The sequence below is a fragment of the Chenopodium quinoa genome, unplaced genomic scaffold, assembly GCF_001683475.1.
Source record: "Chenopodium quinoa cultivar QQ74 unplaced genomic scaffold, ASM168347v1, whole genome shotgun sequence".
Taxonomy (NCBI): Eukaryota; Viridiplantae; Streptophyta; class Magnoliopsida; order Caryophyllales; family Amaranthaceae; genus Chenopodium; species Chenopodium quinoa.
Window position 1 is genome coordinate 1,480,193 of NW_018744111.1, and position 16,017 is coordinate 1,496,209.

The 16,017-nt window shown below is 35.9% G+C and overlaps 1 protein-coding gene across 1 annotated transcript; it reads left to right on the forward strand.

The window, feature by feature from the left end:
- The first annotated feature begins 3,355 nt into the window (after nucleotides 1-3,355).
- LOC110692423 lies at nucleotides 3,356-14,070 on the forward strand. The gene is made up of 15 exons (XM_021869419.1): nucleotides 3,356-3,479; nucleotides 4,953-5,069; nucleotides 5,164-5,275; nucleotides 5,382-5,531; nucleotides 7,838-7,942; nucleotides 9,894-9,977; nucleotides 10,306-10,421; nucleotides 12,409-12,510; nucleotides 12,596-12,709; nucleotides 12,809-12,865; nucleotides 12,959-13,025; nucleotides 13,100-13,153; nucleotides 13,237-13,311; nucleotides 13,401-13,436; nucleotides 13,592-14,070. The coding sequence occupies exons 2-15, from the start codon at nucleotides 5,050-5,052 to the stop codon at nucleotides 13,715-13,717; spliced, it is 1,218 nt and encodes a 405-aa protein (XP_021725111.1). The 5' UTR covers nucleotides 3,356-3,479; nucleotides 4,953-5,049; the 3' UTR covers nucleotides 13,718-14,070.
- Nucleotides 14,071-16,017: the final 1,947 nt, after the last annotated feature.

Genomic DNA, 16,017 nt, shown 5'->3' on the forward strand with positions numbered 1-16,017 from the left:
ATAAATAAAATGTCAAAAATAATTAAGAATTGATGGGCTCATCAAGTTTATGACTTGGTGAATGAAACCCCACATGTGAGCTAAATTCATACATTATTTAAAGTTCCTAGTTCAAAATCATTAGATTGGACATAAATAATTTCAGTAAATGGACTATCATGTAAGATTGATTGGATAGTGCAGTTTCATGGGCTATAGGGGTATATAGATGCTCGGTCAATCACATGGATATGCATGAATGATGCATGAACTATAGACCTACTTTAAAGTTCAAGTATAGAGCTTCCGGATATATTAGTTGATTCCTTTGACGTGAGTGGAACATTGATTTCATTTAATGATTGATTTAACTATGGTACATTCAAACGTCATGCCATAAAAGGGGGCTATAAAGGGTGTTTTCCGACTACTTCAAGAATTGAGTGGGAGCTTTGGTTGCCACAAGATTGGATTGAGTCTACCTATTTAATTAGGAATGTGTCATGGCCCCTTAAAGAGGGAGAATTCAGAAAATGCATGGCCGTGCTCAAATGGATTACATAGTAATCATTTGTTTTGTAATTCTAACTCATTTTTCAATAAAAGATTTGTAGATTAATATGATCACGACATGAGATGCAATCATATTATTAAAACGATACACATTAACTTAAGGAATTTGAATATTGCGCACTTAACTCAGACAAGTGAGAGATCGAAGGAATTATGTCTTAGTCAAGTACAATTACTAAATATATCAAGGATCACTATTTTGGAGATAATTAATTCATTCTTTTGCGTCTTTAATGTCTGTTGCTAGATATGACAAATGATTTTTGGGCTAGTCAAATAGTACAAAGCCCAATAGAATGGATCCTATGAGGTCACACACAAGAGTATTGGATTGAACAAGTGTGAGGCCCATTAATGGGCCTCATGAGGCTATGACAAACCGTTTAAGGGTTTGGGCTAGAGTAATTAGAATTGAGTTAGGAATTTAGGCTTGACATGGACTCTTTTTTTTAGATATGATCTATAAATAAAGTCTACGCCTAGGGTTGACAGAAGACACAATCAACAGTCAGTGAATTGTGAAACAAGGCAACCAACTCCCAAAACCCTAATCTCTCTCTCTCCTCACTCACGCACGCCCTCCTCCCTTCACCAAAGCGTACGGCCGACCGCTCCTTGGTGGCTCGTGGTGCTCGTCGTGGTGGAACGTGGTTAGGTCGTTCCTCTCCTCTCCGTAGAAGGTTGATTGAAAGGGTTCAATCACAACTAACTAGCATTAGTGGAGGTTCAATCCGTGCTCGTGGACTAAGTACAGAAATCACACTTGTGGTTCTTATTCTCCTATTATTCTTGCTTGATCACACGTGGAATTCACGCTTCAAAGGTATAATTTTATGTTCTTTATGTGTTGTGTATTGATCTTGGTTGTTAGATGCTTATGAATATGGTTCATGCAATTCCGTTTAGTGCATCTATATTCCTACAACGAGAACCAATGTCTAACCTAAAAGAGACGAAACAACAAAAAAAAGGTAGGAAATTTTTGTAGCTTTTGGGTAAAAGATGAGCCACAACAGTTCCTCAACAACAAGTGTAAATGCGTGCAGCAAGAAGCAGGTTTAAGACAACAAGTTGCAACTTCTAGTGAGAACTACTGCAACTAGGAAATTTTTTAAAAAAACCATCATCATGACAATACAATAATAACTAAGTAGCAGCAACGAACTGTGCAACGTCAACGACAGTGCCTCGAAAAATCAACACTAGAAAAAGCAAAAGCATAACTCCGACACGACAATAGAACACTACAAGAACCTCTATCCTATCTTGTCTATAAGGCTTTAACAACATAAAGTGAGTAGAGAAGAACGACGAGACCAACCTATATATACCCTAAATCCTTTTAACTCACATTATAATACTAAGGAGTAAGGACTAACAAATATCAACACAAATAGGAGATGCTTTTCTAAAAGGATAAGATTACAAATTACGTACTCAAGCTACTCTCCCAATTATCACTACCAAAAACATACAATATAAAAAAATCGAACATACATCAACAATTGTAACCATAAACCCTAATACAATAACAACAAAACCTTAGTCCCAAAATAATTTGGGGTCGGCTAACATGAATCGTCATAAGAAATTGTACGATATAAAGAAAAGGACATAACATATCATCTGTCTCTCCCCTGGAGTCACACCCCCTCCTTCTCATGCATCCCCATAATCTCATTGAAATCACCGAACATAACTATTGGGAGAGAAGATCTTGCCTGAATGTTTCTCATGAGATTCCAAGTTAGATGTTTATTTGCAGCATTTGGCCAACCATAAATACCAACAACCCATTATGGGTTAATATTAGTATCACAAACCACTGCCTCGATATGGTGAACAAAAATAAGTAATTCTAATCAATTCAAGTATCTGTGCCGCCATTTTTGTTTCAAACACAAAAACCACATTTAGTCTATCTCTCCAACACTAGTCTTAGAGAGCTTTTAAGTGCCAATGAGTTGTCAAGCCACACGGGCTTAAATCTATCTAGTTATCTACTCCCTCCGTCCTTTTATTAGCACTCTATTTTTGGGTTTTTTCACGGGTATTAAGAAACTTGTAAATTCTTAAAACTAATGATTGGAAGTACAAATATATATGTAGGGTTAGAGAGAAATAGATAGAAAGAAAAAATGGTTGGGGATTATTAATGAGAGGGAGAGAGAAAGTATTGAGAATTGATGTTAAAAGTACAAAAAAGTAAGACAAGAAAAAAGATGTCGAATTATCAAAAAGTACAACTTTTAAATGAAGGCCCTATTTGGTGGTAGCGGTTAGCATTTAGACCAGTCAAAACACTACAGGAAAAATTTTGAGAGTGTTTGACAAAGTAGCGGTTTTAGTAGCGGTTAGTGATTAAGGTAGCGTTTAGGTAGCTTTTCTCAAACGTTAAAAATAGTAGCGTTTAGAAGTAGCGGGTAGCGTTTGACAAATTTTTTTATTACTTTTTAAACAATATTTATATGATATTTTAGTGTTGCAACCGTTACTTTTGCCAAACACTCATATTATCAATCATTACTTTGACAACTAACCTCTACCCGCTACTAATTGATAGCTACTCGCTACATTAACAACTAACCGCCACTCAACCACTAAAAGCTACCCGCTGCTGCTAATTTTGTCAAACATGATAAAAATAAAAGACTCTTAATCTTAATACAAGCTCTTAATAAAAGAATAGAGGGAGTATTTCAGCATAATCAATAGGTAATTGAAAACAATTAAGAAATTACTTTTGAACGTGTCAAAAATAAATAAAATTTACTTTTGATTTTTTTTTTTTTTTTTTTTTTTTTTTTACTTTGGAAAATTTCACTTTTATGCTGCACCCCTCTCTTTCTCACCTCCATTGAAGCGTGCTCTGAGTTGTCCATTGATTCGGCTTCTGAGCTCTCTCCTCCATTAAAACAGCTTCAAAGGTAATATTTTTATTTAATCATCGGATATCTATTGTCAAAATCAAGGATTCAAGGGTTTGTTTTCACACTACCTCTAATTAAGTTGTTAGTATAGTCAATTTAGGGTTCTACTGTAGGCAGACTATTGAAATATTGATCATAATGGTTGAATTTATAAAATATTATAAACGATTTTGTTGCGATAATTTTTCTATTTGCAAATTACATTGATTTTCTGAAGCTAGATGAATTTTATGTGATTTTTGGAGCCTAATTTAATAGTTGAATCAAATCTGGTTGCTAATATTTTACAGCCTTACGTTTGTATTTCTGTAATGTTTGGATGGAACTATGAAAATTAAATTGTTTCTTCCTTGGCACGGGCGGCCGCTTCTCCGGCTTGGGGAGGGATGCATGGTTTTTGCAATGGGTTTTGTTATTGATATTCTTTTCATATGAGGATTGATTTCATTGATAAATGTGGAAAAACATTGAAATCATCTTATGAATTTATTGTTTTAATTATAAAAGAATAGATGAATGTTGCAATTAAACCCGAAAAAACCTGAGATTTTCTTTTTTTCCTCAACAGTTTGATAAAAATGTGTGGTGGTATCCATTGGCAATAGCCTTCTTAACTGGTCGGAGTTCATTAGCACTTAGGAATCAGGATAACTAGGTTTTGATCAAGATCGGGTTGAGGGATTATACAATGCACACACTTTTTATTTTTATTTTTTTGTTGAGAGGTATTTAACTCTCAATGCTCTCTAATCTCTAGTTAAATGCTCCCTTCCAATGTTTTTCTTATTCTAGCTCTTGTGTCTATTGGAGTCTCGTAGCTTGTGAATCTTGCATATGAATGACACTCATTTTGCTAAAGGACTATTATGTGTCGCACGATCCTACAATAAAAAGGTGGACAATGATTGAATGACACTGCTACTTTTAAAGAATTTATAATTGAGGATTGTTATCTCTAGGCATTTGTTCCTTTGCACAATTTTGGGTTGCAAAACATTATGTGTTCTCGTTTCAATTTTCAATTGCACCTCGATTCTTAGGCATTCATCAGCGTCATGTATCTTCCCTTATTATTAATTTTGACATTTTGGCTTGCTAGAACTTTCCTTTTTCTTGTTTAAAGTTTGGAAAGTTTTCAATTATGAATAACCTATGGGATTTGAAATTTTCTTTGCATTCATTTGACTTGATCACTAATTCACTTTATCTTTTATGTGATAAATATTATTTATTTTTTGATGGAATAGCTGAAAAATAGCATCAGAGGTAAAGACATGCATTGAGGGGTTACAGAAAAAATTTGTTTCACTATGACAAAATATCTAATTGAGATATAATATTTATAATTGATTAGTATAATTATTGTGGCAGTGAGGGGTAAAAGCTATCAATTTTAGCTGTGCTTCAATCCTCTTCCATTATGTTTGCTTTTGTCTCTGAGTATAATCGTCTTCTTCCATCGGTTTTCAGTTACACAGGGGCCTGAGCATGTTGATTGAACATATCTGTGAGGATAGGGCTTCTACAGTTGCAACTCTATAGGCTTGACTGTTTAAAGAAAAAAAAAATGAAAACTATTTTCCGCAGGTTAATATCTTACGCTGAAAATTTTCATCACTAAGCATTTGTATAATTATCTATTGCTAATTGATCATTATTTTTCTTTGTTCTTTGTTTGCAGTGGGAACCTAAGACAATTAAACAGTTTGATGAGGCTTATTTTAACTACTTTTGTGGGGATCGTCTTTGGTTTCTTCTTAGGAGTATCTTTTCCTACACTCTCCTTGACAAAGGCATGTGGTGATCTACCTGAATATTTTATTCTTTATTCAGGTTTCAACTTCCATATACTTTTGTAACAACCTTTTATTTATATGGTGTTAACTTTATTGTTAACAGATGAACCTTCCTGCTCCTCTTTTTCGCTCAATTGATCTGACTTACATTGAAGATAAATATTCTGGTCTTTCAACACAAGCCCTGTTGAATGTTTGGTCTACTTTAAAAGGGAGAAAGGTTGGACCATCATATGATCAGAATGACACAGCGGTATGTATTTATCATGATATGTCATGACCTATGCTCTATTGCTACAATTCTAGGAGTATCACTAATTAACTATTGATGTACATGTCACTCTACCAGCTTTAGAGAATGATGACTTTGCTTCCAGTTCTGAAGAATGGAGCCCCTAGATTTATTATTGTTGCTAAACTATATTCACAAAATCTTAAAACTAATCTATTAGGGTCCAGATATCAAACTCCCAATGCAGGGGTAAGGGCCCCCCTCCCACGAACCAATATTTATTGTAAGTACAGCAATAATCATAAAAACCTTGTGAATACCGTCACCTCCTCGGTACTATCATCACTAGTTCACTATTCCTCCTCTTTCCCATCCTCTTCCTTTCCACTTCTGCAATGCCCCTCTCCACTTATTACCCCCTTTCATCTCCATTGTGAGCGGCATCACTTCCCCCTCCATTTTCTCTTTTTTTCACCACAACCAACCAACCACCAGGACACCCCTTCACCGTTGTTATCTTCGACCTTGACTCTCTCAGGTGCTACCGTGGAACCACTTGTCTTTGGTTAAATGCAACACCAAAAAAAAAAAAAAAAAAACTTTTTACCACCACAACCACCAGCCTAATCAGACCTAAATAGACAAATTGATCACTGATGGTCTAAATTGAGGAAGGTTGGAAGAGATTTTAGATAAAGTATTTTTTAGTGGTTGGTTATTGTTGTACTGTGTTTAGTGTTTTTGATGGTTGTTGTATGAACGGTTACCTAATCGCGATAATTTAAGCTACTGTCTATGACATGATTAGAATGATGTGAGTGGTAAGCCAGTAATCAAAATGATACTAGCATTGAGCTCCACCCTATAATATTAGTGGTTAAACCTATAAACAATGTGATAATAGCATGAGCACCATCGTATGATAAAATTAGTTAAGCCTATAATCAAAGTGATACTAGCATTGAACACTATCCTATGATATGATCCTTGATGAGCCTCCTAGGATCCCATTTCAACAGTGGAAATCCTAAGTTTATATCATATCATTCTTATTACCTATCTTTGATGTAACATATGTTAGAGAAATTGCTTAAGGATTTAAAAATATAAGATTCATATGCATTAGGATACAACTATCCATTACTATGATCTTAGTGCCTTATTGGCATAGTTGTTTGGCTGGTTGCTTATCACCTCTAGGCTTTCCTCAGATTTACAGGAATTTGCTCTATAATAATCTCATTATCACCATACCTCAAGCATTAAGAAATTGATAAGTACTAGATGTGAAAGGATGAAATAAAACAGGGAAAAGGATAGATTCAATCAAGCTGCTAAACACAGTAATAATGTGAAATAAAGCTATTAGTTCCAGGTACTGGTATTTAATTTAATAGCCTTTCAACCACAATGTCCTTTAGATAATTTAGCTGCCCCAAATGCTAGTTGTATATGATGTACGTCCTTTGATTTTTAAAATTTTTTTATTTTTAATTGCACTGTTTTTGTTGGGCACAAAGATTAAGAAAGGAATAAATAACAAAAATGTCCATGGGATTACAAGCAAAGGAAAGAGAGTAAAAGTGAAGCAACAAGAATAAATATCAAATCTAAGGGTAGGATGGGAATTTGGTGTGTGAGCACAAAAAAGGTGTATGAAAGCATAAACAAATTAGAAATAGTGCAATTAATATGCAACTTCCTAAAAAGGAAAATGGTGTGTCTGAAAAAAAGATGGTGGAAGTATTAATTATAAACACCTCTACCTTTGTTCAGAATTCCCTCCAAAATTTCATCCAAAGTGTTGTCTGCACAGTTAGACTTGGTGAAAAACTTCTTCCTTTTCTTATTTGCCAGCTAGAACAGCAATCTACTACTTGCTATTGTTAAAGGAACCTTTTAAGAACTGCAACTATTTTGTCAGCTGTATTGGGTCTAGATGTTTGCATAAGTAAGGCTGCTCTTGGAAGTGTGAAAGACCATATTTTTTATCATTATTGTTATGCTATTGTTCTATATAGCTTAGCCCACCATTTTTTTCTGTGGTCTTGGCTAATATGGCTATATTACCTAGGCTGTATGATTCACCTCAAGTACTCATTTTGGACAGGAAATTGCAAAATTTTCATAGAATGGCTGAGTTTGGCTTGTGGACAGTGCTTTTGTACGAAAATAGTATCCAAGACCAAATAAATTAGGCTGTAAACTACTTAGTTCTGGCTGCATCATTTGCCTTAATGTTGAAGTTTTCAATTGCTAAACAATTATATACAAGTACAGCCCTGACTGTATGCTGATGCTATTATCTAATTGTCATGAGATTGCAGGTTTGGTTGCCGACAAATCCACGAGGTTCTGAAAGACTACCCCCAGGAATTGTTGTTTCCGAGACTGATTTCTATCAACGTAGGCTCTGGGGTCTGCCTGAGGAGGTTTGTCTTCTATCTTGTGGAGTCACACATTTTCGTAGAAGTATGATTCCCAGGTAATTATGTGTATTAAAAATATATGATGAAAAGCTATCTTTTCTTATAATATTGTTTTAATTAATGTGGGTTAGAAAGGCACTATTGTGGTTGAGCATGGTGAGTCATCGAGTAATCAGAACTGATTTGATTGGTGTATGTGGTCCATATGGAAATTTGTTTTTTGTTTATTGTGATGTTTAGCACTTACATGTGATAATTGAGTGGAAGCGTTTCCTTGAGAAATGGTTAGGAAATATGTCAAAAACCACATTTTATGTGAGAAACCACCTTATAAAAAGAATGGCAAGAAGAAACCCATGTACTTTTTTTTTTTTTTTTTTGAACTAGTCCTTTGTTTGTATTCCCCGATGTTGACTCCTTTTCCAATTCCAATCCTACTCTCCTCATCCTGGTCCTCAAACTCTGCGCCTACATCACCTCCTCCTCTTACCTCACAACTTTTCTCCTCTGCTCTCTCTAACTCCCAATGGCTTCATTTTCCAGTCACGACAATGTGGATGGTCATCCAAATTCAAACTCTTTTCTGAGTCGTTTCTCTCCTCCCTTCAATCAAATTAGGCTATTTTCAGTTCAACCTATTTAAGTTGATGTCAACTTATTTCAGAAATAATTTTATCAAACTAGTTGATCAAATTTATCTTCTTATTTGCATTTATTTATTGTTGAATATATTTATTTTTCGTGATTTAGAAAATTATGAAATTTTCATATTTGGAAAGTACATGTTAATATAAATCTAATGACATCTCATTTTATAGGGGATTAGTGTACAAATTAGGTCAAGGTCAAATCTGGAAATGAAATGAGATCAAATCAAATCAGATCATGTGAACTGAACATAGCCTTAGTCCATCCATTTTACTTCCCAGAGGGTACTCACATAACCTATGATTGTTGCCAACAACAGCCTCAACCCAAATTTTACTCCCCCCAAAGTTTAGCAATAACTCACTAAAATAAATAAAGGATAAATTCTATAATTAGTCCAGCTTTAATTGAGCTAATCCATCAGGTGTGATTTGGGAGACATTATTCTGTAACTTGGGATTTCAAGATTGAAGTGAGTTTAAAGAGATTTGAGTTTAGTGCAACATTTAGGTTAAGAAGTTTTTTTAGATAAAACCCAAGGATTCTTGTCAGAAACTATTGAAGAATGGAGTTTCATAGGTGACTGAAATATGGAGGGAGAAGGCGAAATAAAGGATGAAAATGGATGGAAGTTGTGTCAAGTGCTTCCCATGGGCGTGGTCAAAGTTGGAAAGTAGAAATGGTTGGAATTTGAGCAATAGTTTTATGTGACAATTCTATTTATTTATTTATTTTAAAATGGGGTTCTTGCCAATTTTCTTTATAAGGTGATTTTATTTCTCATGAAAAGTCATCTATAAAAGGTGGTATCTAACAAATTTCCTTAATATATTGAATCATATAGCTTGTATATGTTGCTCATGAAGACTGAAAGTTGTATAATTGGAAACATCAACCTATCATCATTTGTATAATGTAATCCATCAATTGTCCTAAGTCAGCAGAAGTAGGTCATAGACAATTTAGAGTATTATCCTAGACTAATGTTATCATGATATTTTATTTATTTCTACTTGATTCGTAATAGCTTTAAATACGGCCTGTCCTTGGTTGGGAATCCTTGTCATTTCTCATTTTTGTATTGAAAAGGTTTATGATGCTCCATTGCACATCATGGATTTGGCCTCATGCATAAACTCCAACATTGGTAGCAGCTAATTGATGTTCTTACTAATTTTCAATATATCCACTCCTTTTGAATGATTATTCTGTTGTCCTCCTGAAGGAACTGTCACAACAATTTAACAATTAAATCATTGGTATGTTGTGCTTTTTGAGACATCTATTGACTGAAGAAATTTTGCAGGACCTGACGAGTAAACCTAAATATCTTGTTACTTTTACCGTTGGCTATGATCAAAGAGCCAATGTAGATGCATGCATCAAGAAGGTTAGGCTACTCTTTTACACTTTGTTTGGATAGAAGGAAATGGAAGGAAAGGGAGGGAAGAGAAATAAGGTAGACCATCACCCTTATTTGGATAAAGGATTGGGGGAAGGAAGAGAAAGGGGAGGGAGAGATCCATTTTCCTTCCCTCTATAATAAGCATAATCCCTCTAAAATTGGAGAGATTTGGAAGGAAAATGGAACTCACCTTTTGCCTCCCCTTGTCTTTCCCTCCCTTCCTTTCTCTTCTACTTTGCTATCCAAACAAGGCGTTAATCTAACCTCCAATACCTCTTATACCTATCTCCTTGTGCTAAATATGGTACTGCAGTTTTCAGAGAACTTTACTATTATCCTCTTTCATTATGATGGGAGGACAACTGAATGGGATGAGTTTGAGTGGTCAAAGCGAGCTATCCATGTCAGCACTCGTAAGCAAACTAAATGGTAAGCAATTTACTTTTGACATCGACCTTATTGAAAAGTAGAGGGTGTTTTTAAGTGATTCATCAGAAGCTATTCTACAATTTTGATTGAAACTGTGCTTTTGTTGTATGACTGTGTAATAGACTAGCTTTAGGAGGGGCACTTTAGGAAATTTAGTATCATTAGGTTAATAGTCTTTAGCCTTAGTATAAATAGAGGGAGAGGGGAAAGGATGAGGTAGGCAGAAATTAATTAGGGAAACCTAGAGAGAGTTATGGCCTAAAGCCATTGTTGGAGAGTTGTGAGCTAAACTCTCTATAGAGCTTGATAGGCTAAACCTATCGATTGTGTAAACTGTTGTAATTGTTAATCTAAGCCTCAATCTTTCTTCTCTATTTTACTGTTCTATTGCTTTCTTCTTTGTTATTTGGTCGTGTTTGGTCGGTTCACAACATACTGTTATATTCTATTTTTCTAAGCGGAAATATTGATCACACTATTTCAAGGTTGGCCTTTTCTTAGTTGTCCACCTTGGTAAATTGAGTATATTGCTAACTTACTATGCAAATGGTGTCATTTTAAAATCAAGGAAAAATGGAAATAAATAACCCCACCTTTGCGTGGTCTGACAATAACAATCCCACCTTTTGATTATTACGAGGCAATCCCACCTTTGTATGTCATCTTCTTCTAATAGACTCTGACTTGTTAGTGACCGACTTTTGTTGTTTATATGCCACGTGTCAAAATTTAATAGGTTTATTTTATTTTTTTTATTAAAAATACAGAAAAAAAAATAAAAAAAAAAGAAAAAAACCCAGCCACCAACCCCCATCGTGAAACCCTAGCCCCTACCCCAGCCACTACCAAAAACCGGCCGTCCGCCCTCCTTAACCTCCGAAAATGGCCGGCCGGCACCAGGGATGTGTTTTTAGGGTGTTTAAGGGGTGTTTTCGGGGCAGGGTGGGGATTTTCGGGGTGTTAGGGAGGTTGGGATGGAGTTTCCGGCGGTTGGGATGGAGTTTTCGGCGGGTTTTCTATGGCTGGGTGGGGTTTACGGCGGCTAGGTGGGGTTTTGGCCTGTGGTGGTTATGGTGGTTTCGGGGGTGGGATTTGGGTCGGGGGTGATTTCGGGGGCAGCCGCGGCCGGCCGGTTTTTGGTGGGGCTAAGGTAACGGTTAGGGTTTCACGGTGGCTGGGGGTGGCTGGTGGTGGTGGGTTTTTTTCTTTTTTTTTTTCTATTTTTTTTTTACTTGTTTTTGTTTTTGTTTTAAACTTTTTCTGTTTTGACCAATTATTGAGTGACATGTGGCTTTAAAAAAAAACATTTTAACCTGTTTAACAGGTTGTAGGTAAAAAGGTTTGTTAAAAGAAGATGACATACAAAGGTGGGATTGCCTCGTAATAATCTAAAGGTGGGATTGTTATTGTCAGGCTACGCAAAGTGGGATTATTTATTTCTATTTTTCCTAAAATCAATAGATAATTCCTTTTTTATATTTTGGCTTTTGAACTTTAAATTTTTAATTGCTGAAATATGCTTACCTTTTGCCTCTGCTGAGAAGTATTTTTAACCATTATAATAGAACCTTTATCATGCTCTCCTTCATCCTCAATAAATAGACCTGTTTGAAGCAATAATATGCTTACCTTTGCCTTTGCTAAGAAATCATAATTGAAATATAAGATGGTTATATTGCTATAACAGCTGTATTTTTTCCCTTCATTATTACTAGTTATATCTGCTAGCATGGCTGGTCTTTTGGGAATTAAAAATTTGGAGTCCTAACCAGGGGATGAGGAGATTCTAGAAAAGACCTAGTTGGGTCTATCCCATTCAAGTAGAGGGGAGAAAGGGAATGATTGAAGGTTTATTTTTAATTGGTCCCTTTCATCGAATGTATTCTACCAACATCAGTGAACCCAAAGACTTACCTTCTATAAGCTATACATTTCTGACAATTCTTATTTATTATCTTTTTCTTCCCTCCCTTGTTTGCTGTTGTAGGTGGTATGCTAAAAGGTTTCTGCATCCAGATGTGGTAGCTGCTTACGATTACATATTTATTTGGGATGAAGACCTTGGGGTCGAACACTTTGATGCTGAAAAGTGAGCTCTTTGACAATTATATTTTACTCAATTATATGCTATTTAGGTGGACTATATCTGTAACTTGCCATTCGCTATGCTGTAGATATATTGAATTGGCAAAGAAGTATGGATTGGAGATTTCACAGCCTGGGTTAGAGCCTGACAAAGGCCTAACATGGCAAATGACGAAGAGAAGAGGTGACAGTGAGGTTCACAAGTAAGATTAGTTTAAACTTATCCTTCTCCTGGCCATCTATTACATTTAAAGATTTTTATGCTGACTTAGTGGCTTATACTCTATGTGCTGCATATACAGAGTGACTGAAGAAAAGCCTGGATGGTGCCCTGATCCTGTGTTGCCACCTTGTGCTGCGTATGTATTATAATATATTTATATATTCTTGGGCTTTATTTGGATTATAACTGGTTCTTAATTTTTAAAAGGCCCTGCTTCTTTTATGACCAGGTTCATTGAAATCATGGCACCTGTTTTTACAAGGAATGCTTGGCGCTGTGTTTGGCATATGATCCAGGTATCTGTTCAGTAATCTGCAGATTTTTTATTTTAATTTTCTATGATCATAATTTTATTGTGGTGTACTTTCAGAATGACTTAGTGCATGGATGGGGCCTTGACTTTGCTTTGCGGAAGTGTGTTGAGGTCTTCTGATTATTTTCGCATCTTTTTTCCCATACTTCTACGTTGATTCAATTTCGTCATTTGATCTAAATCTTTCTCTCCAGCCGGCTCACGAGAAGATTGGAGTAATCGATTCACAGTGGATAGTGCATCAAGGGATTCCATCTCTTGGTAACCAGGCAAGTTATAGTTTTCTTCTTTTTTGCCTTATTTGAATTATCTTGTTGCATCAGTCATAAATTGTTTCCTTTTATGTTATTTTGGACAGGGTGAAGGCAATAATGGAAAGGCACCATGGGTAGGGGTAAGTTCTTGTCGTCTTTTTACTCTCTACTCTCATGCAAGCATCTCACTTCAAGGCATGCTGAACGCACATGAACGCTAGTTCATGAAGATTCATATATTTGTTTTGTTTTAATAGTCGATACAAGTACATTAGTTTTACCTTTCATGTGCCAGGTTAAGGAAAGGTGCAGAAGAGAATGGACAATGTTCCAAGATCGTGTTGCTGTTGCTGAAAAGGATTATTATGAGTCATTGGGATTCCCCATCAAAAACACAGCTCGATATCCCACATTGATGTAGATGCAAACATTTTAGCTGTTTTGCTCGATCCTTCGTGAGAAGAATGGTGCTTAGGATTTGTAGATTTATCTTTGCAACATTGCAAGTGATAAAGCGATTAACTTAGGGTTGCAATATGTCTCTAGAAAAGATTTAACTGTCAAGGAAGGTTTATAATGTAGAGAAATTAGAAAAAAAAAAGTATTTAGTTGAACCAAGATTACATACAGAAGAATAGGGAAGGATTGTGTTTAGGGAATTGTTTCCATGTACGCAGTGAGGTTTTTGTACACAATTTAAATAAAATGAACCATGTACATCTAAAGGTTTACAAAAGTTTAACGATTAATATACAAGTAATTTTAAAAAATGAATTACATTAGTATTCATTTGATTTTTTTTACTCCTTTATTTTTTTAAAAAAAATTATTAACAAAACCAATCAGAAGGTGACACGTGGTAGTCGCCTTCAAAAATCGGTTACGAATTTTACAAACTAGTCAAGGGATTAGTTTGAGCAAATGGGGTCAAATGTGGGATTGTTTTTAGATTTTGAAAATATGGGATTGTTTTGAGAAGATGAGGCAAAGGTGGGATTATTTTTAATTTTTCCATTCATTATATCATTAGGGTGTTTGGTTCACAAAATTTAGGTAGTATGAGTTATGGATTTAGAACTAGTCTTTTGGCCCGTGCATTAAATGAGTTATTTTCTATAGATTTTTTTCTAGAGGTGTGTTTTTAAGAAAATGAAACACCTCGTTTTGTTACTTAAATTATGCAAGTTACGGAATGCTTAGAGTCTTTAACCGTTTAACATCGTATAATCTATATTAGATTTAGTGGGAATGTGCAAGAATTAATGTTGATTGCATATAATGAATTAACTTTATTGATAATTTTAATATAAATGTTTTATAAATAAAAGAAAAAAAAAAGTTAAATGGTAACTGTGATATGTGGTGCTATTAATTTGTGTGATATTTGTGTTATTATGTACTAAGTATAGATGGTTTAAACCAATACCCTATGTTTGATTTATAACAATGGTTATCAATTACGCTCTTCGTGAGTAGTTCTTACACCAGGATTATTTTGAATGCGCCTCACACGCGCGAGTAACAAACTCCAAAAACCAGAGTTCAAGCCCCTAGGTTTTACAAGTCAGCTTTTCTTTTGCACCCTCAGGCGGACCGCCGGCGATCGGAGTAAGAGGCCTTCCTTCTCGATCGCCGACGAGTCTTTCTCTGACTAGATCCGACCAGTTGCGAGAGGCTCCAATTTTCGTTGATACAATTATCGGCCGACTTTGTTAACGACCTCCAGTTGAAACGCACGCAGAACCATTTGTCTTTCACCTTGCTTGTGACGGTGGTTCAAATTCACGACTAATCCGTCGTTTCTGTCTCCTCTTGTCTGCAGTCGGTGATCTGGCGCCGGAGGGTTCTTTCATGGTGGTAGTGCTCTGCTGGTCGCTGCTGCCTCCTTCTCGTCTTCTGTGGTAGCATTAGGACTGCGGCCGAGCCTTGGTTGCAACATCCCAGTTCATCGTTTTTCATGGAAGTGGTTGTTTGTTGCGCCCCTGCTGTTGCAACACCGTTAGTGTGGTTCGGCGGCGGTGTTGTGGTGGTTGTGCCACTCTTAGCCGCCTTTCGTTTTTAGACTTTTGACCCTTGTTGTAGTATTATGCCCTTCGAGGGTTTGTGATTCCTTGGTAGTGTTTGTGCGTATTTTCTTCTGATTTGTTAGTCATTTTCACTTTCGGTTTTTTTTCGAAGTTTTGTTATGGCCTGCCGGAGATCACTTAATGCCCTTATGCATATTCACTTGAACAATGATTATGATGAAAGGATTGTCAACTTTGCTAAGAATGATTGCCCCCGGAACATCCTCAACCAAGCAAAGACTTTGAAAGAGGAGGAATGTTCACTTCAAGCAAGGTGAAGTCCTTCTTGCTGGGGCTAAGTATGATAGAACACTGAAACTCTCGTGTTTTGTATTGCTAAGAGATGAAAATGATTGTGTTGTCCTAAGGAATCTTGCAATTTCCCTTTATTTAAACCTTGCAGCTTGCTCCTTTATTATTATGATTGACGATAACAATACTAAAACCCTATAAAGAAGGGCTTTAGCCGAAATTAGGTTGTACCAACTTAAAGAGGCTTTTGAAGACCTTAGCAAGGCAGTCAAGGCTGAGCCTAATAACTAGGACATCTGCCGTGAAATGAAGAAGGTGGAGGGTCTTAGAAGTAAAGCTAACAAACTCAAGAGCAAGAGAGGCACTAAGGATCCCGATCTGCCACATGCCATCTTTAACAAAA

What these genes read in the sequence shown, in the direction of transcription:
- LOC110692423 (XM_021869419.1), top strand. Translation starts at nt 5,050, where the DNA reads ATGAAAACTATTTTCCGCAG. An exon ending in CTACACTCTCCTTGACAAAG is followed by an intron (nt 5,276 to 5,381) that starts GCATGTGGTGAT and finishes TATTGTTAACAG; the next exon opens with ATGAACCTTCCTGCTCCTCT. An exon ending in GAACACTTTGATGCTGAAAA is followed by an intron (nt 12,511 to 12,595) that starts GTGAGCTCTTTG and finishes GCTATGCTGTAG; the next exon opens with ATATATTGAATTGGCAAAGA.